General features: G+C 49.0%; 1 protein-coding gene across 2 annotated transcripts in view; it reads left to right on the top strand.

Moving 5' to 3' along the window:
• Positions 1 to 871: 871 nt before the first annotated feature.
• Positions 872 to 24,264, top strand: part of ATF6 (activating transcription factor 6) — a 367,785-nt gene continuing 344,392 nt past the window's right edge. For both annotated transcript variants that reach the window (XM_026656216.1, XM_026656217.1), the window contains exons 1-5: positions 872 to 976; positions 1,658 to 1,734; positions 16,299 to 16,386; positions 16,712 to 16,803; positions 21,628 to 21,739. In XM_026656216.1, coding sequence (XP_026512001.1) covers positions 904 to 976; positions 1,658 to 1,734; positions 16,299 to 16,386; positions 16,712 to 16,803; positions 21,628 to 21,739 — 442 coding nt within the window. In that variant the 5' untranslated portion in view covers positions 872 to 903. The remainder of the gene's footprint in view (positions 977 to 1,657; positions 1,735 to 16,298; positions 16,387 to 16,711; positions 16,804 to 21,627; positions 21,740 to 24,264) is intronic.

Genomic DNA, 24,264 nt, shown 5'->3' on the forward strand with positions numbered 1-24,264 from the left:
GCGTCTGGTCTGGACGCGATAAATCGATCCCGGAAGTGCTCGCCGTCGACTGCGGTACTCCAGCTCGGCGAGAGGAGTACCGCGGAGTCGACGGGGAGCCTGCCTGCCGCGTGTGGACCGCGTCTGAACTGCGGTAAGTTCGAACTAAGGTATGTCGACTTCAGCTACGTTATTCACGTAGCTGAAGTTGCGTACCTTAGTTCGAATTGGGGGGTTAGTGTAGACCAGGCCTGAGACTGAAGAGCCTGTGGTATGGAAGTCTGTGGATTACGACACAGAGTTTGGAACCTTTTAATACAATTCATCCCAACCCCATTTTCCCCCTGATAGCTCCATCCAAAAGTATTTATATAAATGGTATTCTATTATTGTTTAACAGCACAATTTTTTTAATAGCTTGACAGTTAGCATTAGAGCTGAGTGGGTCTAATATTTATTTAATTTTTTCTTTATATAGGAATTAGAAATTATTATCTGACAGGAGCACTGTATCTAAGTTATCTGCAAAAAAGATAAGAGTTTTCAGGTGCCCAAGTAGCCTTTGGAATCACGGCTGCCCCCCCGAAATGGCGCTACTGCTGAACCCGAACTCCACCTGAGCCCCTGCCCCATGGGTCACCTGAACCCGGATCCCAGACCCCACCCCATTGGGCAGCTGAAGCCGGACCCCGCGAGAACCCCCGCCCCATTGGGCACATGCAACGTTGCCCGCCCTCGGAGTGTTTGTCCCCAGCTACCTGAGGCGAGCCGGGCTCAGAGCGCTCCTGCGGCTGACACTGTCCCAGCTGGCTCAGAGACAGGGCGCTGGCCCCGCCCTGCCGGGCCCCGTGTCCTCTCCCGGCCATCGTAGCAGGGCGGTGCATTGCGCTGAGCTAGGAGACGTGTGTTTAGGACTGAAGGGAGATGGCGGCGGGGGAGGTTGAACAGGGCACCGCAGAGCCGGGGCTGCTGGCACCCGGGGTCGGACCCGACTGGGGTGAGCCAGGCGCGGAGCGTCCTTCTGAGCGGGTGGGGCGGGAGCTGTGAGGGGCATTGGCGGGGAGGGGCGCAAGCCCAGCTGTGTCCCCGCTGCCGGGTCTGGCTGCTCCCGCCCCGGGGCGTGGGGCAGGCAGCGCGGACTCCTGGCGAGAGGCCTTGCTGGCTCTCGTTCCCCGCGCGGCCGCTGGGCCTCTCGGGCAAGTCTCAGAGCCTGGGCTAGCTGGGCGCTGACAGGGCCGCGTGGCTAGTCGTGCTGCCTGGAATTGGGATCCGGATGGAGTGGCGCGGGCAGAGTTAAGGGTGCCTGTGGGGTGTTTTAGACATGTGGACTCGTTGTGAGATCCTATGAACCCCTGTCCCAGTCCTGCAAACACTTTGCGTGTGACACTGATGGAACTGCCTGGGCGTGTAAGCTTACTCATTGACGTGTTTGCTGAATTGGGGCCTTAATATCCACAGAGTCTGCATGGGTGAGGTTTACAATATGAACATCTGATCTGCCACTCTCCTGTGGCTGGTACAGTACTGTAGTACAAATACTGCCTTACCCTAAATTTTTAGGCTGAAAATTCCAGTCTAACATTGAATCCCATTGAATTTACCGGTTCAGCTCCTTTGAAACTCCCATCTTTAACTTTTAGGATATGCTGATGTACCACTTTGTTTGCTTTGCCTTTAGAGTCTGCCCTCTTTGATGAGCTCAGTGACCTGGTTGACACAGATGAAATACAGCTGGATGTGGATAATGAGATTTATGTGAGTAGCTTTTAGTATGTGCATTTGGTTGTCTAATAATTTGTTGCCTAAACAGAGCCTCAGGAGCAGAGCAGGGGTAACAGCCCCTTTCAGGTACAAAACACTATGGGTACGTCTTCACTTACATCCGGGTCCGGATGTAAGCAATCGGTTTTCTGAGTTCGATTTATCGCGTCTGGTTAAGACGCGATAAATCGATCCCGGAAGTGCTCACCGTCGACGCTGGTACTCCAGCTCGGCGAGCGGAGTACGCAGCATCGACGGGGGAGCCTTCCTGCCGCGTCTGGACCGCGGTAAATTCGGACTAAGGTACTTCGAATTCAGCTACGTTTTTAACGTAGCTGAATTTGCGTACCTTAGTCCGAAGTGGGGGGGTTAGTGTAGACCAGGCCTATGTTAAGTTTGCAAAGTGAAGCACTCAAAAGTTAGAAGATGCCAAAGTGAATGGTACCTGTGTCCCTTTGTGTGAATGCATTGCTTTGCAATTTTTAATTATGTGGTAGACTATTCTTATTTTCACGGGCCCCTTGTTTCACTCAGTGTACAGACTGAATGACAGAAAAGAAAAAAGGCACTTGTTTAATGTTTATTTTTATCCTCGATATTCTGCATGTATTATAATGTTAACATTCTTTTAACATAGTTTTTTGTATAGAATGTCCTAAGGTATCTTTTTAACAAGAGAAAAAGACATTCTATGCAGTGGAACAATTTGATAAACAGCAGTAGAAAACGGTGCATATATATAAAAATGGTTAAAATATTTATTTCAAAGGTCCAGTAACAAATACAGAGATACAGAATATATGGATAGTGGAAAATAATAGCACAAATTATATTTGATTGAATAAATCTTGGAATACGGGGGAAGTTCCAGATGACTGGAAGAAAGCTAGTGTTATATTAATAGGCAAAAAGTGTAAAGAAGATGGTAATTACAGGCCTGCTAGCCTGACACTGATCCTGGACGAAGTTATGAAATGATGCATGCTTGACTTTCTCCCTATAGAACCTGAAGGATAGTAGTATAGTTAATGCCAGCCAACATGGTTATGTGGAAAATAATTCCTGTCAAATGAACTTGATACTGTTTTATGAGATTACAAGTCTGGTCAGCAAAGGTAACTGTGACCTAATATGATGTGATTTCTGTAAGTCATTTGACTTAAATACAGCATGATTCTTTGAAGAGGAAATTAGTATCATACAAGTTCAATAAACCACATATTAAATGGATTAAAAACTGTCTAAATGAGATCTCAAAACATAATTGTTTAATAAGGAATCATCATCAAATGCATGTGTTTCAACAGCATCCCACAGGGATTGGTTCCTGACATAATGCAATTTAATGTTTTATGTCAGTGACTTGGAAGATATTAAATCATTGCTGATAGTCTGAAGATTTTAAAGATGGGGGGCAGTAGGTAATGACACCAGGTCACTCATACTGAGCAATCTGAATTGCCTTATAAGTCTTTAGTAGGATTCCCATCCTGTCTTAAAGAGACAGAGTTAATTTCCACAAGTACATCGGGAGCAGCATTTTGCAAAAGTGGGGCCTGGATTGGGATAGCCTCTGTCACCCCTTCTCTGTCCCCAAGAGGTCAGTTGTATGACTGCTCCCCTCCTAGAGGTCAGTTACACAGTTCCCTCTTAAAACCTGAGCCCCAGGTTGGGTGCCTGGGAGCCCAGACGCCGACCCAGCAAATCTGTCCTGGGCAAACCCTCCCCTGTAATCAGTGAAGAGACATTCCTGTACTGCCCCAGATTCCTTCTCAGCTTCCTTCTCTGGGCCCCTTTCTAAGGCCTTGTCTATACTACCAAGTTTTGTTGACAGAAACTGTCTTTTGTCGACCAAATAGTGAATGCGTACACACTGCAATGTGACTTTTATCAGGAAAAATGCCTGGTTTTGGCGACAAAATACAACCACCCCAACGAGAGACGTGCGTCTTTTCCCTCTAAATTTTTCTCGACAAAGTGCCAATGTAGACATCACGCTTGATTTCGTTGCTTTAATTGGCTTCCAGGAGATGTCCCACAATGCCCATCGTGATCGCTATGGTCAGCAGTCTGAACTCCACTGCCCTGCAGCCAGGTAAACAGCCATCTGCCCCTCCCCCTTAGAAGCCCCAGGAATTTTTGAAATTCAATTTCCTGCTGGCTTGGCATGGAGAGGTCTCATCGCATTTTCCCAGGTGACCATGGTGGGTTATTGCACTAAACGCTCTCCCACTTGGACAAGTGCGGAGCTGTTGGATTTGATCAGTATATGGGGAGAGGAGGCTGTGCAGTCACAGCTGCTCTTGAGCCATAGGAATTGGGATACTTACGGCCATATGTCTCGAGGCTTGTGCGAAAAGGGTTAAAATCGGAGCACACTGCAGTGCAGAGCGAAGATAAAGGAGCTGAGGCAGGCATGCCATAAGGCGACGGAGGCAAACTGTCACTCCGGTGCTTCACCTAAGACCTGCTGGTTCTATAAGGAGCTGGACGCCATCCTTGGTGACGACCCCACCTCCACCATCAAGAGCCCCATGGATACTTCGGCGGGCCTGGAGGTGACGGAAAGAGGACCTAACATGGAGGATGAATTTATTGATGAAGAGGTGGAGTTAGACGACGATGTGCAGCTCCTGGTGGGGTCGCCGAGTGGGGCAGGCAGCCAGGAACTTTTCTCCACTCTAGAGGTGTCTTACCAGTCTCAGCAGTTGCTCTCCAGCAAGCAAGAAGCAGGAGAGGAGATGCCTGGTAAATGATTGTGGTTTGTGTAGTGCAGAGGTGGGTTTGGGGTATAGAAATGTGGAAGGCTGGCTGTTTCTGAGAGACAGACATTTCCCTGTGTAGCTAATCGTACGGCGGAACAGGGTGTTGATGCATGCCAAGATCTCACCAGAATTCTCCAGAGAGATCTCCAGGGAAGTTTCCTCGAGGTACTCTTTAATCCTCTGCCGAAGGTTCCGTGGCAGAGCAACTTTATTCCTTCCCACATTGTAGGAAACTTTCCTGCGCCATTTGGCAACCAATTGTGCAGGGACCAAAGCATCACATAGGTGAGTAGCATAGGGAGCAGGGCAGAAGCCACAAGCATGGAGTAGATGTGCCCTTGTTTCCCTGCTTACCCTTAGCAGTGAGATCTGCTAGAATGACCCTCACCTGTGGAAAAGTGTGGGAGAATTTTTCCCCTAGCATGCTGCACCACAACCCTTCTAGAGTGTGTGCTCTTTTCCCCATGTGAAGCACCCCACCCCCCCCTCCGCTCACCCGCCACCACTCACCATGCTTTGGGTGTTTGAAGAGATGTGTGCCTGCCAAGGGTCAGTGAGAAAGTGATGGCAATGTTTCAAAAGGTGCATTTAAGTGAAATGTTTCAGTGCTGTGTGTGAATTTAACAATCCCGCTTCTGTGCATTGTCCCTTGTGCTTCGGCAGATGTGGCCTTCAGGAACACCCCACACATCCCGGCCGAGCTTCTCCACCAGATAAAAAAAGTGCCCAAGATGCAGCAAAGAAGACATGTTCCAGGAGGTAATGCACTGCTCCAGTGTAGAGAAAAGGGAACGCAAGGAGTTCTGGGAAGCCGAACGGCAGGACAGAAAAAAGAATCAGGAGTTTAAGGATGCAATTGAGCAGATGATTAAAGTAATGGAGGAGCAAATGTGGATGCTGAAGTCCTTAATAATGCTGTAGACTGAGCAGATCTATGCCTGCCCTCTCCTGCAGCACATTCAGAACTCTTTTCCCATGCCCTCCCCCCCCCCAAACTCCACCCGCACGTTCCTTTCCACTTTCCGGGACTTCTCAGTTTCCCCTTCACTCCACCCTCTCGGACAACTTTCACAATGATAGCTGAACCTATACACAGCTGTTAAAGTCTGCCCTTCCCTGGTTCCTCCTTTCCCACCAAGCATCTTTGTGTGTTTGTGTTTGCTGTTTCTTGTGCAATAAAAGCAAAGTTTTTGAAGGGTAACTCATCTTTATTTGTTTCCTACAAATTGAGATTGCAGGCACTACCAATACATGCACAGGTATTTTAATCATTTGCTTACTGGAATATAAGGCCCCAAATATCACTACTGCTTCCTAGGAAAACTACATGTAATGTAACACTAAAGTACCAAACACGGAGATATACGTTAATGGTTCTCATTTTCAAAGTGTTGCCTCAAAGCCTGCCTGATTCAAATTGTCTGCTCTGGGCTCCTCTGATAGCCCTGGTATCTGGCTGCTCAAAATCAGTAGTCAAGCAGTCTGCCTCAACACTCCACCCCTGAGCAAACCTTTCACCCATAGCTTCACAAAGATGATGCAACGTACAGCACACGGCTATGGCCACGGGAATATTATCCTCATTAAGGTCTAACCTGCCATAAAGGCATCGCCAGCACGCCTTTAATCTTCCAAAGGCACGTTCAACTGTCATCCAGCACCTACTCAGCCTGTTGTTGAACCACTCCTTACTGCTGTCCAGGTGTCCTGTGTAAGGTTTCATGAGCCATGGCTGTAAGGGGTACGCCAGGTCTCCCAGGATCACTATGGGCATTTCAACATCCCCCATTGTAATCGTCTGGTTTGGAAAGAAAGTCCCTGCTTGTAGCTTTCTGTACAGGCCGGTGTTCCTGAAGATGTGTGCATCATGCATGTTCTCAGACCACCTTGTGTTGATGTCCGTGAAATGCCCACGGTGATCCACAGGCACCTACAACACCATGGAGAAGTACCCCTTTCTATTGATGTACTCCGTCGCAAGGTGGTCTGGTGCCAAAATTGCCCTTCCACAGTTAGGGAAACCCATTTCTGCAAAGCTGTCAACTATTTCATGCACATTTCCCAGAGTCACGGTCCTTCGTAACAGGATGTGATATATTGCCCTGCACACTTGCATTAACGCAGCCCCACCGGTCAACTTCCCCACTCCAAATTGATTCGTGACTGACCGGTAGCAGTCTGGAGTTGCCAGTTTCCACACAGCAATTGCCACATGCTTCTCTATCAATAGAGGACACTCATTCTGGTATCCTTGCCAGGTGAGCGCCACACACAGTTCCAGAAAGGTGACTTTCTGCATCCGAAAGTTCTGGATAGCCACTGCTCTTCATCCCACGCCTGCATCACGATACGATCCCATCATTCAATGCTTGTTTCCCGAGCTCAAAAGCGACAATCAACCCTATGTAGCTGTTCTGTGAATGCCAAAAGCAATCTAAAGTTGTTCCTATCCATTTCACGCAACATGTCATGTGCCTGCGAGTCTTCTTCCTTTAGGAAGTTCACAATTAACTGCACTGCCATACACGATGTCTTCATGACAGTTAACAGCACACAAGAGCAGTGTGGGATCTATCCCTTCTCACACAGGTGCACAGCAAAGAAAGGCTGTTGCAAAAATGCAGCGAAAGAAAGCCGGAAGCCCATGGAGTGCTGGGACAGAAAACAATGCATCACAGGACGTTGGGCCCAGTCCCAAGATGTGCCACGATCCCACTGTGGATGCGCTCTGTCAACAGAGGGAGTGAGTGTGAACATGACATTCTGAATGTTATGTCGATTTTTGAGTGTCGACATCACTTTTGTCGACAAAACTTTGTAGTGTAGACAAGGCCTAAGACACACCTCTGTGCGCTTTAGAGTGGGAGCTGTCCCCTGTTCAGCTGTGAAGAGCTCACAGCTAACAGAACAATCCTTTCTCTGGCAAGCACTACACCCTCCTCCCTCTTTGAATTGGGTTTACCTCCAGCTACAGAGTCCATGGAACCCTCACCCACCTCCGTGTTCTCTAGGATTCCATCACCCTTCTCTGGGCTTCCCTCTAGGATGCATCTTCCTATGCACCCTAGAGTGAGGTCTGCCCCTTGCCTAGCTGCAACCTGCTGGCAGCCAGCAACCTGGACAGTCTTCTCACTGACAGGTAATATGCACCCCTTCCCGCTAGAGGAAAGGCTGTCTTTAGCCACTGGGCAGCAGGAGCTGGTCTCAACCACACCCACCCCTGGTAGCATACTGTTTTCTACTGCTGCAGAGGCATTAAAGAGATGCTCTCCCATTCCTTCAGCAGTTTCTGGGACTTTATCTTTTTCCTCTGGGGTTTCAGCACGGTATTCCTCCTTGCTGCAGACAGCCCGAGCTACATTGAAAAAATCATTCCCCAGTAACAATTGTGATGGGTTAGTAGGTACTGCTGCCACAGTCAATTCAGCTTTCAAATCCTCAGTTTCTATGTGCACTTTAGCCAAAGGCACAAGGATTTTGTGACCTCCTACTAACAAAAGCTCTGCCATCTGTCCTGGCAGAATGTCATTTTCCTGAACAATGCTTCTCCTAACCACAGAAATTTCTGCACCTGTGTCCCTCCACCCAAGGTGTTCCTTGCCATTAATTTTGACAGCCTTTATGTGCTTACTGCCTGGCTGGGCAGAGGCTATTTTTACAAACCTTGTATAATAAGTGGCAATTGCCTGAGGTGCCTCTGTGCTCTGGGTAGCAGCATTCCTATGAGTTGCTTGCTGCCTTTTCCCACCCAACACGGGATTTATTCCTCAGGGGCTCAGTGGAATTACAATGATAACACCTTCTGGGCTCTTCTGTTTTTACAGGAGATTTAGGACAAGGACTAGGGGAATGGATTTGGGGAGGTGAACGTCCAGCCTCCCATCCACCCTCTTTCCTGGGGTGAAATGGGAACCCTGCTTCCCGCCAGGTTTTAACCCCTCTGCCTGTGATTTATTTCTAATAGACGCTTGTGTCTGCTCAAATTCATCAGCCAGAGTAGCAAGTTCATCAACAGTTTTCACCTTTTTATCCCATAAACACTGTTTTACATCATCACTTCATATACTCAGGAAATGTTCCTGAGCAATGAGATCACACATTTCTTCAAAGCTTGTAATACCTTTCCCCCTTGTCATTAGATGTTTGGCTGCGTGTGTGTTCTCTCTGCGTGCTGTACTGACTCTGGGCAGATACATACATCTGATCAAACTGCCCAATAAATCCACAGACTTGGTTCATAGCGAAGGCACATGGTCAGGTTTATTGTCATTGAAGCACCGTCCTAATGCCCCGGCTCAATGGTTACAGGTACACTAACACAAGTATGTCCGTTGCAGTCGACTAGCTCAGTTAGTGGTGGGACTTTCCACTATCTCCTCGGCCAGACAAAGACACTCCCTCTGAGATACATCTTTATACACAGATACAAACAAGTTCTACATTACCCCGACATGTCTGCGTGCCACCCATTACCTTGTACATGTTGCTTTGATCAAAACATCTTTATCCATCATTCTGTCATCCTGACCTCATCTTTACGATGGGTCAGTGTGTTCCTGTTATCTTTGGGGAATGTGCTGATATCGAGGTGTTCTGGTACCACCTTTCTGGACTGTGTTTGTCTATATAGTCTTTTGCCTAGCACTACTTAGGAATGTGCGTTTCTGCAATATCAGCCCTGTTCTTGCCAGATTCTGTGAGCAGGGCCTGCCTCTTGCTCACAACTTAACTTTGCTTTATATCAGCAAAGTTTTGACTACTTTAGCTCAGGCTTCAGGTCTCTGATACATGGGCTTATGTTTCAGGCCCTCTTCCTACTACACCCCTTATCCACTTATCCATCAAATCTTTCATCTGGTTTACATATGCCACATTACTCATCCCAGCCCCCCCTCTTAAGGCTTCTAAATTTTACTCTATATGTTTCAGATGTAATCTGTAACGGTTTTAAAACCATATCCTTGAATTTACTATAATCTGAAGCATCTCTAATTGGAATCTTTATTGAACATATCCAGAGCTTTCCCAGACAACTTTGCAATCAAAGTGGGCAACTTTTGGTCTTCAGGAATTTCATGGAGTACACATAGCCTCTCAAAGGTGATGAAATATTCAGCCATGTCCCCTGTCTTGCTGCATGCAGGACACAACCATTACCATTTGTGGATTTTGAAGAGGTGGAGCTCTCTGCTGCATGGGGGTTCTGGTTCTGCTTCTCTATCAAGTTCAGTTGATGCTTTCTCTCCCTTTCTTTTGCCTCCATTTCTTTGGCTTGCAGTTCTAGGGCCCTTTGGTGTGCAGCTTCTTGCCTGGCATTCTCTGCTTCTATGGTTCTTCGGTGTTCAGCTTCTGGCCCATTAATTGCCATTTGTTTAAATTCCATATGTCTTTTGTGTTCTTTCTTCTTCTCTTCTGCCTGCAATCTGTATAGTTCCAGCTTCTTACTAGTTTTACTTTCACTCATTTTCCTGCTTTCCTGTCCTTACTTCCCTTGCCCGAAATAAGCAAAGAGAAAATAACAAACTGGTAACCTCTTTGACTGATCTCTAGCCAGGACACTTAAATCTCACTTAAAATCACCACCAGTGTATGAAGTGCCAATCTCACTCAGAGTAACAAGCTGTGCATATGACCCTGCTCGCTGCACCACTGTGACAGGTTCCCTCCGGGGTGCCACCTGGAACTGGGGTACCACTGAGCCCCCCGGTCCCACCAGCCTGGGCTCCCGTTTACACTGTACTTCTGTGACAAGCTGCCAAGCTCTATCCAGGCTCCAGCCTTCACTTTCACCAGCACACATGCAGGTAGAGACACACCCAGCTGCAGATACATACAGACGTTTTGACCAGCTACTGCATTGGAAGGCTCCAGCTAGGGTACTTCCCAGCTACTCAGGCACACCCCCCTCCGGAATGTAAACCCAAAATTATACCCAGCTACTGCATTGGAAGGCTCCAGCTAGGGTACTTCTCTAAGGCCTGGTCTACACTACGAGTTTAGGTCGAATTTAGCAGCGTTAAATTGAATTAAGCCTGGACACGTCCACACGACGAAGCCCTTTTTTTCAACTTAAAGGGCCCTTTAAACCGGTTTTTTTACTCCACCGCCAACGAGGGGATTAGCCCTAAAATCGGCCTTTGCGGGTCGGATTTGGGGTAGTGTGGACGGAATTCGACGTTATTGGCCTCCGGGAGCTATCCCACAGTGCTTCATTGTGACCGCTCTGGACAGCTCTCTCAACTCAGATGCACTGATCAGGTAGACAGGAAAAGCCCCGCGAACTTTTGAATTTCATTTCCTGTTTGCCCAGCGTGGAGAGCACAGGTGACCACGCAGAGCTCATCAGCACAGGTAACCATGATGGAGTCCCAGGATCGCAAAAGAGCTCCAGCATGGATAGAACGGGAGGTACGGGATCTGCTCGCCATATGGGGAGACGAATCAGTGCTAGCTGAACTCCGTAGCAGTAAACGAAATGGCAAAATATTAGAAAAAGTCTCAAAGGCCATGAAGGACAGAGGCCATAACAGGGACGCACAGCAGTGCCGCGTGAAAATTAAGGAGCTAAGGCAAGTCTACCACAAAGCCAGAGAGGCAAACGGAAGGTCTGGGGCAGAGCCGCAAACATGCCGCTTCTACGTGGAGCTGCATGCCATGCTAGGGGGTGCAGCCACCACTACCCCAACCGTGTGCTTTGACTCCATCAGTGGAGAATCACGCAACAGGGAAGCGGGTTCGGAGTATGAGGAAGATGATGATGAAGACAATGAAGATAGCTCACAGCAAGGAAGCGGAGAAACCGGTTTCCCCAACAGCCAGGATATGTTTATCACCCTGGACCTGGAACCAGTAACCCCCGAACTCACCAAAGCGTGCTCCCAGACCCTGAGGGCACACAAGGGACCTCTGGTGAGTGTACCTTTGTAAATATTACACATGGTTTAAAAGCAAGCGTGTTTAATGATTAATTTGCCCTGGCAATCGCGGCCAGTACAGCTACTGGAAAAGTCTGTTAACGTGTATGGGGATGGAGCGGAAATCCTCCAGGGACATCTCCAGAAAGCTCTCCTTCATGTACTCCCAAAGCCTTTGCAAAAGGTTTCTGGGGAGGGCTGCCTTATCCCGTCCGCCATGGTAGGACACTTTACCACGCCAGGCCAGTAGCACGTAGTCTGGAATTATTGCATAACAAAGCATGGCAGCGTATGGTCTGGCATGCAGACAACATCCATTTCTTATCTCTCTTTGTTATTCTCAGGAGAGTGATATCATTCACGGTCACCTGGTTGAAATGGGGTGATTTTATTAAGGGGACATTCAGAGGTGCCGGTTCCTGCTCGGCTGAACAGAAATGTTCCCCGCTGTTAGCCACGCGGTGGGGGGAGGGGTGAAGTGATCATCCCAGAGAATTGGGTGTGTGTGTGTGGGGGGGTAGTTGGGTTTGTGCTGCATGTTAACCCGGAAACTGCAGCCCCTCCTTTTACATTGCAAACCCATTTTAAATGGCCAACCCAATGGGTGCTTGGTATGGGAAATGAGGGCGCTATTGTTTGAAACCATTCCCACGTGTTAAGAAGGTTAAAAAAGCCAAAAGACTGTGGCTTACCATGGCTGCCTGCAAGCCGAAATCTGTTGCCTGGCACTGCGTGAGTGATCTCTCACACCAAACCGGCAGGCCCTCAATATAAGAGGAAAAATGCGACCTTGTAACGAAAGCACATGTGCTGTGTAATGTGAACAGCAAAATTTAACGTGAAAGAGTGTACCCACTGTTCTCTAAAATGTGTCTTTTTTTAACCACCTCTCCCATCTCCTCCACCAGCTGCAAATGTTTCTCCTTCACAGAGGCTAGTGAAGATTAGAAGGAGAAAACGGCGGACTCGGGATGATATGTTCTCGGAGCTCCAGATGTCCTCCCACGCTGACAGAGCACAGCAGAATTCGTGGAGGCAGTCAATGTCAGAGTGCAAAAAAGCACAATATGAATGAGAGGAGAGGTGGCGGGCTGAATCTCGGGCTGAAGAGAGCAAGTGGCGGGCTGAAGAGGATAGGTGGCGTCAGCTTGCTGACAGAAGGCAAGAGTCGATGCTCCGGCTGCTGGAGCATCAAACTGAGATGCTCCAGCGTATGGTTGAGCTGCAGGAAAGGCAGCAGGAGCAGAGACCGCCGCTACAGCCCCTGTGTAACCAATAGCCCTCCTCCCCAAGTTCCATAGCCTCCTCACCCAGACGCCCAAGAAAGTGGTGGGGGGGCCTCCGGCCACCCAGTCACTCCACCCCAGATGATTGCCCAAGCATCAGAAGGCTGGCCTTCAATAAGTGTTAAAGTTTTAAACTGCAGTGTGTCCTTTTCCTTCCCTCCTCTCCCACCCCTCCCGGGCTACCTTGGCAATTATCCCCCTAGTTGTGTGATGAATTAATAAAGAATGCATGAAAGTGAAGTAACAATGACTTTATTGCCTCTGCAAGCGGTGCTCGAAGGGGGGAGGGGAGGGTGGTTAGTTTACAGGGAAGTAGAGTGAACCGGGGTGTGTGTGTGTGTGGCGGAGGGTTCATCAAGGAGAAACAAACAGAAGTTTCACACCGTAGCCTTGCCAGTCACAAAACTGGTTTTCAAAGCTTCTCTGATGCGCACCGCGCCCTGCTGTCTGGCTGCGCGTAATCAGTGGCCAGGCGATTTGCCTCAACCTCCCACCCCTCCATAAATGTCTCCCCCTTACTCTCACAGATATTGTGGAGCGCACAGCAAGCAGCTATAACAATTGGAATATTGGCTTCGCTGAGGTCTATCCGAGTCAGTAAACTGCGCCAGCGCGCTTTTAAACGTCCAAATTCACATTCCACCACCATTCAGCACTTGCTCAGCCTATAGTTGAACATGTCCTGACTACTGTCCAGACTGCCTGTGTACGGCTTCATGAGCCATGGCATTAAGGGGTAGGCTGGGTCCCCAAGGATAACGATAGGCATTTCAACATCCCCAATGGTTATTTTCTGGTCCGGGAAGAAAGTTCCTTCCTCCAGCTTTTGAAACAGACCAGAGTTCCTGAAGACGCGAGCATCATGTACCTTTCCCGGCCATCCCACGTTGATGTTAGTGAAACGTCCCTTGTGATCCACCAGGGCTTGCAGCACCATTGAAAAGTACCCCTTGCGGTTTATGTACTCCGTGGCTTGGTGCTCCGGTGCCAAGATAGGGATATGGGTTCCATCTATCGCCCCACCACAGTTTGGGAATCCCATTGCAGCAAAGCCATCCACTATGACCTGCACGTTTCCCAGAGTCACTACCCTTGATATCAGCAGGTCTTTGATTGCGTTGGCTACTTGGATCACAGCAGCCCCTACAGTAGATTTGCCCACTCCAAATTGATTCCCGACTGACCGGTAGCTGTCTGGCGTTGCAAGCTTCCACAGGGCTATCGCCACTCGCTTCTCAACTGTGAGGGCTGCTCTCATCTTGGTATTCTGGCGCTTCAGGGCAGGGGAAAGCAACTCACAAAGTTCCATGAAAGTGCCCTTACGCATGCGAAAGTTTCGTAGCCACTGGGAATCGTCCCACACCTGCAACACGATGCGGTCCCACCAGTCTGTGCTTGTTTCCCGGGCCCAGAATCGGCGTTCCACGCCATGAACCTGCCCCAGTAACACCATGATTTGCACATTGCTGGGACCTGTACTTTGTGAGAGGTCTATGTCCATGTCAATTTCCTCATCACTGTCGTCACCGCGCTGCAATCGCCTCCTCGCCTGGTTTTGCTTTGGCATGTTCTGGCTCTGCATATACTCCAGGACAATGCGCGTGGTGTTCATAGTGCTCATAATTGCCGCGGTGATCTGAGCAGGCTCCATGATCCCAGCGCTATGGCGTCTGGGCTGAAAACAGGCGCGAAACTATTGTCTGACGGAGGAGGGGCGAGTGACGACATGGCTTACAGGGAATTAAAATCAACAAAGGTGGCTGTGCATCAGGGAGAAACACAAACAACTGTCACACAGAATGGCCCCCCCAAAGTTTGAACTCAAAACCCTGGGTTTAGCAGGCCGTTGATTTCACGGAGGGAGGGGGAAGCAAATGAACACAGAACAAATCTGGTCCATCTATTTTTTACATCTTAAGCTGGCAGCAGACGGTGCAGCATGACTGATAGCCATCGGCATCTTCTGGTTGCTTGGCAGAAGATGCTGTACTACGACTGCTAGCCATCATCGTCAAGACGGTTCAATAGGACTGCCGGCAGGACTGAGTCTCCAGGAGACAAAAACATGTCTGCCCAGGTGCCTCTGACCGAACTCACTGAGGAATACGACGACGATGGATACCAGTCGTAATACACCATCTACTGCCAAAAGGCAAGGAGCTGCTGCTGTATAGCAATGCAGCCCCACGTTTGCCAGCACCCAGATAGCCGATGACGGCTACCAGTCATACTGCACCGTCTACTGCCAAAAGGCAATTAGCTGCTGCTGTGTAGCAATGCAGTACCACGTCTGCCGGCACCCAGATGACACATGGTGATGGTGAGCTGAGCTGAGCGGGCTCCATGCTTGCCGTGGTATGTTGTCTGCACAGGTAACCCAGGTAAAAAGGCACAAATCGATTGTCTGCCGTTGCTCTGACGGAGGGGGAGGGTCCTGACGACATGTACCCAGAATTGAAGAGATCAGTTTACTCTAAAGATGAGAAATAAAATGCAACCCCCCCCCCCATAGTGACAGCTTACAAAAAATAATTAAGAAGGAGTTATTTGTTACATGTTTGTACAGTACTTGGTGCATTGCCTAGGCCCCCTAGACCAGGGGTGGGCAAACTTTTTGGCCCGAGGGCCACATCTGGGTATGGAAATTGTATGGCCCACCATACATGCTCACAAAATTGGGGCTTGGGGTGCAGGAGGAGATGAGGGCTCTGGGGTGGGGTGGGGATGAAGGGTTGGGGGTGCAGGAGGGTGCTCTGGGCTGGGACTGAGGGGCTCAGAGGGCAGGAGGGGGATCAGGGCTAGGACAGGAGGTTGGGGTGCTGGAGGGGGTCAGAGGTGCAGGCTCCGGGTGGCGCTTACCTTAAGCAGCTCCTGGAAGCAGTGGCGTGTCCCTCCTCTGACTCTTATGCTGAGGCGCGGCCAGGCAGCTCTGCATGCTGCCCGTCCACAAGCGCTGCCCCTGCAGCTCCCATTGGCTGCGGTTCCTGGCCAATGGGATCTGCAGAGCCAGCGTTCGGGATGGGGGCAGCATATGGAGCCCCCTGACTGCCCCTACGCGTAGGAGCCGGAGGGGGGACATGCTGCTGCTTCCGGGAGCCGTGCAGAGCCACAGCATGCGCAGAGCAGGGCAAGCCCCGGATCCCGCTCCCCGGCAGGAGCTCGAGGGCCGGATTAAAACGTATGAAGGGCCGGATGTGGCTCCCAGGCCGTAGTTTGCCCACCCCTGCCCTAGATGCTACTGCAATACAAATAATTACTAATAAGGCATTACTGGAGTATAAATAATTGTAGTAATGATATTTACTCTCACTTCCCTTTACTCCGGTCAGGGTTAGGTTTGAACTAAAGCCACAAATAACTCCCCAGCTTAAGTCTGTTTAGTTGGAAACCCTGCCTTGTGAAATCTAACTGAGAGCTCTCCTCTCTCAGGGCTTCTCATATATATTTGTGGCCTTGCCATGCCACCAGAAACATGCAAATTGAGGTGACTAAATCCTTTTGCCTTCTTAAGAGCTGTAGTGCTTGGTGGTTGCAATATATAGTACTTTCTGTTTTGCATCTCTAACTTATTTTTGCTAAATTATCATCTACAGGAAAACAGTCTTTATAACCTCGACTTCGATTTGGACTTGATGTCTTGGGATTCAGGCCCTTGGGATGTGACAAGCCATACTTGTATAGGTAATTACGTGCCACATGTTTCAGCTATGACTATCTTAAAAGAGTGACTTCTAGGGATATTGACTTCAGTGGTACTGCTTGCTGGAGTAGGCTTTTTTGTATACAGAGATCACTTCATTGATTTTCCTGGGATGGGACATAGCTACTGTTTTGGTCTCCCCTACAAGTCTCAGATTGTTTAGTTGCTGTAGTCTTACTACATTCACTTGTGTGGTTTACTCCAGAAGTTAATGTTTGGAATAGAACAGCATGTTTCTTGCATGAGCTAAACTCCTACTGTTAGAAGTTTGTGCAGTGTGAAAGTCTACTTACCGCTCTCTTGCAGATGAAAACTTGAAGGAAGAGCCTCAGTCGCCAGCCACTTCAATTTGTTCAGTCCCTTCACCATTATCAGACTCTTCAGTGCAGCATGTACCTGTAAGTAGTAAAGTCTTGGTGCCTTATGTTTGTGCAGTTATGTTGCATGAACTGACTTATGGTTCATTGTGACCTGTGTCGGTTGGCCCACCGAGCCGCTAGGGGATGGTGGGGAGCTACTGCCTCACTGGCCGGCCTGAGTCACGCCATCTGTCACTAGGGAATTAGTGGAGGGAGGGGCACAGGCAAGAGTCCCTAGCACGCCCCTCAGCCAGGGGAGCGCCGGCAAGAGTCCCTAGCCGAGGCGGGCTGGCCAGGGTAGGGGAACGCAGGCCCACCCAACTCCACCGATTTCCAGCCCAGGGCCCTGACAGTGGCGGGGCGAGGGTCCTGCCATTGGGTCAGCGGGGGTCCTTCCACAACACACTGACCAAATAGACTCTCCGCACTGTGCAGTTCTGTCCCTGGGCTCCTTCCTACCCGGTTGCTCGAGCGAGTCCCTCCGGCTCATCCGGGTACTCCGCTGCTGGCAGCTCCAGCTCCCCCTCTGCGTCAGGCTCCTCCAGTTCCTCCGGGTACTTGGCGGTGGGCTGTTCTGGTAGCCCCAGTCCTTCCTCCAGGTCAGGTTTCTCCTGGTCCAGGGCCTCCCCAGGCACGGCAGCAGGGTCTGAAGGGAACAGCCAGCCATCTGCGTCTGCCTCCCTCCCTGGCGCTGCCCTGACTGGGTTAAGGGCCCTGCTCTTTGTACTTCCTGTTCCACCCCTCCTCTTCCGGGGGGTGGAGTAAGCTTGGCCTGGCCCTGCCCACTTAGGCTGAGAGAGTGGCTCTTTACCCTCAGGTTCGGAGGGAAGCCACCCTGGCTCCCTAGGTTCATATAGAAAATACAAATGAAAGGAGCAATCTAAGCTTAAATTCTGCTCAATTTCACAATATAAATGAAAGCAATTTGTTATACCTACATCTGAAACACTGACTTTTCTTCTGACATTCTCCTGTATAAAGTGTTTTCTTTCCTTGCCACTGTGGGTGACCCAAACAAACGGGGATATATGTACACAGCATGGGGTGTGGAAGCATGTAGATATGTCCTATTGTTACACGCACATTCTAGGGCATCCACCTTTATCCAGTTCCTAGGGCTCAAGGTGTAACCCATTTGATTTAGGCACCCCCACCCTTTCCCAGTTCCTAAGGCTCTGGGCGAAAGGCACCTACTCTTACCCAGTTCCTAGGGCTCAGGGCATAATCTTCTGCAGGTTTGCAGGACCTTTTACCAGTGAAAGAGCCTTACACAGTAATATCCTTATCCTCTATTTATTAACAATTACCAAGCAGAATACACACGCTAAGCATACAAAGCTCACCAATCCTGTTCATGCAGGTGGACTTTCCCTGTTGGCCAGGCAAGGTTGGTCTTGTCTGGGTTCTCGTTGCTGCACGTCACTGTCGTGCAGAGGATTCTTAGCAGCTCTGATCTTAGGTTGTATCTTAAGAGGTGAGTTCTTCTTCTTCCAGGTCTTTCCTTCTTATTATTCTTTTCCCAGCTGGACTCCTTCTTGGACCCGAGTTTATAGTGAAACTCGAGTCCTGCTTAGCTATACTGTAACCAATCATTTCACTAAAATATTACAAAATAACTCTGACCAATCCTAACATATTGTGAAACAATTCTTTAACCAATCATACCCCACCACCTTAGCTGATTTAAATCTTACAAAATTAGTTATGCAAGAGACCGAAACAATCAAAGAACCAGATAGATACCATACACATAAACAGTAGAGAAGTAGGGACCATAAAGGCAAAACAGTAGAAGTATAGATTTTACAATCACAACTGTTGATAAGTGATTCCTTGCCAGACAGAATGCCATCAAGCAAAGTTTTCTTTAAACATCTTAAGAGATTCCTTGCTTATATGGTGATGGTAGGTACTATTAGGAGGGGTGCCGCCTTAACATTTTGATATTACACTGTTTTGATATAATTTAGAAGAAATGTGAGGATGTTACTTTCTGTTTCTTGGCTCATGGCTGCTGCTCTCCTAATATGGCTGCAGCAAAAGGCCTCAGACCTTACACTATGCTGTGCATGTGTACAACTGCCTGTCTTGAAACCAACAGCACTCACTGTAGGCCTGCCCCTCCAACAGCTGCTGCCTCCTTTCTCCCCAGTCCTACAGATGGAAGGAGAGGTGCTCTTGTTTCTAAACTTCATTTAGTTCCACTGTATTTAAGTGCAACACAAAAAGAACTGAACACCATCACCGTTAAGGTAAGTTTGGAGACTTTCGGGGCCACAGACAAAAGTGTTGTCTGTGCCTGATACTCGGGTCTATCCAGTAGCATAATGCTAATGTGGATACACCTCTACCCCGATATAACGCTGTCCCTGGGAGCCAAAAAATCTTACCGTGTTATAGGTGAAACCGTATTATATCGAACTTGCTTTGATCCACTGGAGCGTGCAGCCCCGCCCCGCCGTAGCTCTGCTTTACCGCGTTATAGCCGAATTCATGTTATATCGGGTCGTGTTATATCGGGGTAGAGGTGTAATTACTGAAGGACATTGGTTTTTTTGTGGGTTTTTTTTTTTTAAATCATTCAAACTCATGCCCTGCGTGTCCTTGCAATAACTATAATTTATTTTAAAATTAAAAAATCCATATAAATATCACAGCAGATTGTTTTTCCCTCTGTGTACAAACATCCTGAGTCCACATAAAACTCCCTAGCCCATAAACCACCTTCTGGGCATTTGGGGAGGAGAGGGATGAGCCTTCACATTAAAAGCAAAGTTAAACTGAGGGTCTGGCAGACTGAAGGGAATTGAGAGACCTTTATGGAGGACTCCTGTCAACTGCTTCCTTTCACTTAATGATGGAGCTGCAGCTTGGGTGCCTCTGCTGATTGCAACTGTACCAGCATGACATGAGGAGAAAGGCAGTCTCCCAAGTAATTAGGCCTCAAATCATTAAGGCCTGGTCTACACTGGGTTGGGGTGGCGGGGGGATCGATCTAAATAAAAAAATAAATTAATGGAGATATCTATCTCCTAGAACTGGAAGGGACCTTGAAAGGTCATTGAGTCCAGCCCCCTGCCTTCACTAGCAGGACCAAGTACTGATTTTGCCCCAGATCCCTAAGTGGCCCCCTCAAGGATTGAACTCACAACCCTGGGTTTATCAGGCTAATGCTCAAACCACTGAGCTATCCCTCCTACCCCTAAGTTACGCAGCTTCAGCTACATGAATAACGTAGCGGAAGTCGACGTACTTAGATCTACTCACTGTGGTGTCTTCACTGCGGTGAGTCGACTGCTGCCACTCCCCCGTCGACTCCACTGCCACGAGAGGCGCAGGCAGAGTACAGGAGTCGACAGTAGAGCACTCGGGGTCAATTTATTGTGTCTAGACTAGACGCAATAAATTGACCCCCACTGGATCGATCGCTGCCTGCTGATCCGGTGGGTAGTATAGACATACCCTTAGGGCTTTCAAGATTACAAGCAACTGTCTGAATTCCATCCAGGAACTTACAAGCAGTCAGTGCAACACAGGGGAAAGGTAGTGGATAAAGTGGTCTTTGAGGTAGCTAGGTCCTAATCCTTTAAACAAGTGTGTACCATAAGGCTAGGACGATGAGCTGTGCATTGAAGTGTTTGGGCACCTATGGCATCTGAAGAGCATCAAAGTGAATTATTTGCTTTGCTGCCAATGAGTAAGGCTGCGATTCTGTTATGGAAGTCACAGATTCTGTGACCTCCGTGACTTCTGCAGTGGCTGGTGTGGCTGACCCCAGGGCCAGCCACACCGTTTGCTTCTGGGGCAGCCCCGGGCCAACCCCCCGCTTGGCCTCCCAAGCTGCAGTAGCTGTGATCCAGGGACACCTCCTTCCTCCCCCAGCTGTAGTAGCATCACCCCAGAGGCCCCCCTCCAGAGCAACGGTGCCTCCGGAGTCCCCAGAACACCTAAGATTTAGTCCGGGGTATTTATAGTAGAAGTCATGGACAGGTCAGGAGCTGCAAATTTTTGTTTAATGTCTGTGACCTATCCATGACTTTTACTAAAAATACCCATGACTAAATCTTAACCATACCAATGAGGCATGCTGGCTGCATGCTGTGCCAGTATGTGCCTCATTTGAGAGGTTGGAGGATGTTAAGAGAATAATTTTTTGTTTTGTTTTGTCTTTTTTAAAGCAGCTATTCATTGTGATTTGGTTTCTTCGGTAATGAGAAACAGCTTTTCAGATCAACTTAGTTCAGGCCCAGCTTGAATGACTCTTTGTTTCAATTATCAGTTGGATATTATTCGTATTCTATAGGGAGACTAAATCCTGTGTTAACAAGGAGATGGACGGACGCACTGATCTTTTGATCTCTAGATTCTATCATTCTGACTCCTGTGTTCTGCTCTCTCTACATGGGCGCTCTGTACTTTGGAGAGCTGTATAGGGCCTGCTCCCATTGAAGTCACAGGGGCCCACAGGGAAATCTGTACTTGGGAGTACTACCTACATATGGTCCAGTGGCCTTGGACTTGGACTCAGGAGACCTGGGTTCTGTTCCTGGTCACTGAGATGCTTGGTGACTTGGGCAAGTCTCTTCATCACTCTCTCATCCATCATCTGTCTTAGCCTTCAGAATCCTCAGGTATATTTCATGTATATATAGAACCCCTAGCATAATGGGGCTAGATCTTGATTGGGGCCTTTGCACACTACTGGAGTACAAATAATTAATAGAGGAAGAGTGGAATATTAGATTTGTGGTCAGTAGCACAGATCTGAAAGCAGAATCCGGACAGCATTTGAGTGCTTTTGTAAGCACATTCTTCTGTTCTGAGAAGGATTTGTCATTTGTTTTATATATTCTTTGTCAACAGGAAGACTTGGACTTCAGCACCAGCTCCGAGATGTCTCCTCTCTCTCTGTACAGCAAGAGATCTGGAAGTCAGAAAGATAAAAAGCTCACTTCCAGTGCTGCACACCAGCCTGGTAAGAGTGATCTGCTTATTTTGACCACACAGTTGGTACATGTATCATTGCCTGTTGTATTAATTTAAATGGAATATATGAGGTAAAGGTGTTAACATAACCAAGTCACTGTCCAATATTAAACAGTGTTAAACAAGGTTCAGGGTTCAGAGTAATTCTGGATAGTTTTCTGAAAACATCTGCTCAGTGTGCAACAACCATAAAAAAAAGCTAACTATGTTAGGAACCATTAGGAAAGGATAGATAATAAGACAGAAAATATCATAATACACTATATAAATCCCAGGTACATCCACACCTTGAATATTGCGTGCAGTTCTGGTCACCCCATCTCAAAAAGGATATATGAGAATTCGAAAAAGTATAGAGGAGGGCAGCAAAAATGAATAGAACTATGGAACAGCATCCATCTGAGGAGAGACTAAAAAGAGTGGGACTGTTCAGCTTAGAAAAGAGATGTCCAAGCGAGATATGATAGAGGTCTATAAAATCATGAATGGTGTGGTGAAAGTGAATAAGGAAGTGCTATTTATCCCATCACATAACACAAGAACCAGGGGACACCTGATGAAATTAATAGGCAGCAGGTTTAAAACATAGTGAAATACTTCTTCACACAAGCAGAGTCAACCTGTGGAACTAATTGCCAGAGGATGTTGTGAAGGTCAAAAGTGTGGGTTCAAAAAAGATTGAGAGAAGTTCATGGAGGATAGATCCGTCAATGGCTATTACCCAAGATGATCAGGGACATGCTCTGTGTGTCTCTAAATCTTTGACTGCCAGATGCTGGAACTGGACGGCAGGGGATGGATCACTTAATAGATTGTTGTGTTCTATTTGCTCCCTCTGAAGCATCTAGCAATGTCCATTGTCGGAATATTGTTCTGGCCTAGTGTGGCTATGCTTATGTATACAGAGAGCTCACCATGCTTAGTACAGTAGCAAACACACCATTTAAAATCTTTTTGACCTTTTATTAAAGATAAAGAAAAGAAGAAAAAACAGTTAAAGCATTTGAAATGTAAAGTATTAAGTAAGTCTTTTGTTTTAATATCTCTTGCTCTTTTTCCCTTTAGCTGGAGAGAGCTTTAGAAGGAAAAAAAATCTTGTTGGACAGTCTCTTAGATGGGATCAGGGCCAGCTCTAGGTTTTTTGCCGCCCCAAGCAAAAAAAAATTTGGCTGCCCCCCAGCCCTGGGCTCTCCCCACCACCACCAGTGCCCTCCCTCACCCCCTGCTGCCCCAGCCCTGGGCTCTCTCTTCCCCCACCCCACCCGCACCTCCTGCCGCCCCAGCCCTGGGCTCCCCCGCCCCCAAAGTGACCTCCTCGTTCACCACAGCAATCCCGTTTACACTTGCAGTGGGGATCAAACCGTTTCTCCTATTTTTATTTCACTTTAGTATAAATCTCACCCCTCCATCCCCCGCAACCCCATCTTTAGTGCTCCAAATGCACATGGAAAACATAGGGACTAACCCTCAAACCTTGTACCTGGAAAGTGATGGGGATCTAGTAAAGAGGGTTCAGGCAGAGGAGCGCGTGTGGGGGTGCTTGGGGGCTCTACACTGGCAGAGAAGCGGGGTGTGATGTGCTCGCGGAGGAGGGTGGAGGAGGAGAGGGGGTATCAGGGTTGCAGGAGAAGAGGTGCAGGGGAAGGGGGAGGTGTGGGAGGGTACAAGGGGAGAGGTGCGGGTGAAGGGAGAGTACAAGGGGAAGGGGTGTGGCGAAGGAACGATGGGGGGAGGTACAAGTGGGGCTGCGAGTGGGATGGGGGGGTGCAAGGGCTGAGAGGGGCAGGCGCTGACAGCTGCTTTCCCAGCCCCGTGCAGGCAGAGTCGAGAGGACAGACACTGACCCCCCAGGTGCCCGAGCCGCGGGGGTCCCCTGGCACTCGGAGCCGGGTTCTGCCTCTCCCCACCCAGGGCAGGCAGCGCGGGGCTGAGGCGAGGGAGGTGCGCAGTGGGCTGGCTCCGGGGGCAGGAGGGGGTGGCTTGGTCTGCCCAGCCACTCGCCCTGTCAGCGCGCGAGCCGGGATCCACGCCCCCTGACCAGCCCAGCGGCGCCCTGCACAGCCCACTCGAGCGGGGAAACGCCGCGCCGCCCTGGGGAGACGCAGAGCAGCAGCGGCAGCAGGACCCCTCCCTGCATCCCGGGCCCCACTTCCCTCCCTCCCCGGCTCCTCACACACAGGCTGGACTGCAGTCAGGGCCGGCTCCAGCTTTTTTGCCGCCCCAAGTGGCGAAGTGAAAGAAAAAAAAAAAAAAGATAAAGCTGATCGTTGGTACTTCGGCGGCTGCTCAATCATGCCACTTTATGCTTCTGTGGCAATTTGACGGTGCAGGTCCTTCGCTCCCTCTCTTCCTCTTCGGCGGCACTTCGGCAGCAGCTCAAAGAAGAAGAGAGGGACTGAGGGACCCGCCGCCGAATTGCCGCCGAAGACCTGGACGTGCTGCCCCTTTCCATTGGCCACCCCAAGCACCTGCTTCCTTCGCTGGTGCCTGGAGCCAGCCCTGACTGCAGTTCAG

Source organism: Terrapene carolina, unplaced genomic scaffold, assembly GCF_002925995.2.
Source record: "Terrapene carolina triunguis isolate 2854851 unplaced genomic scaffold, T_m_triunguis-2.0 Scaffold212, whole genome shotgun sequence".
NCBI classification, from domain to species: domain Eukaryota; kingdom Metazoa; phylum Chordata; order Testudines; family Emydidae; genus Terrapene; species Terrapene triunguis.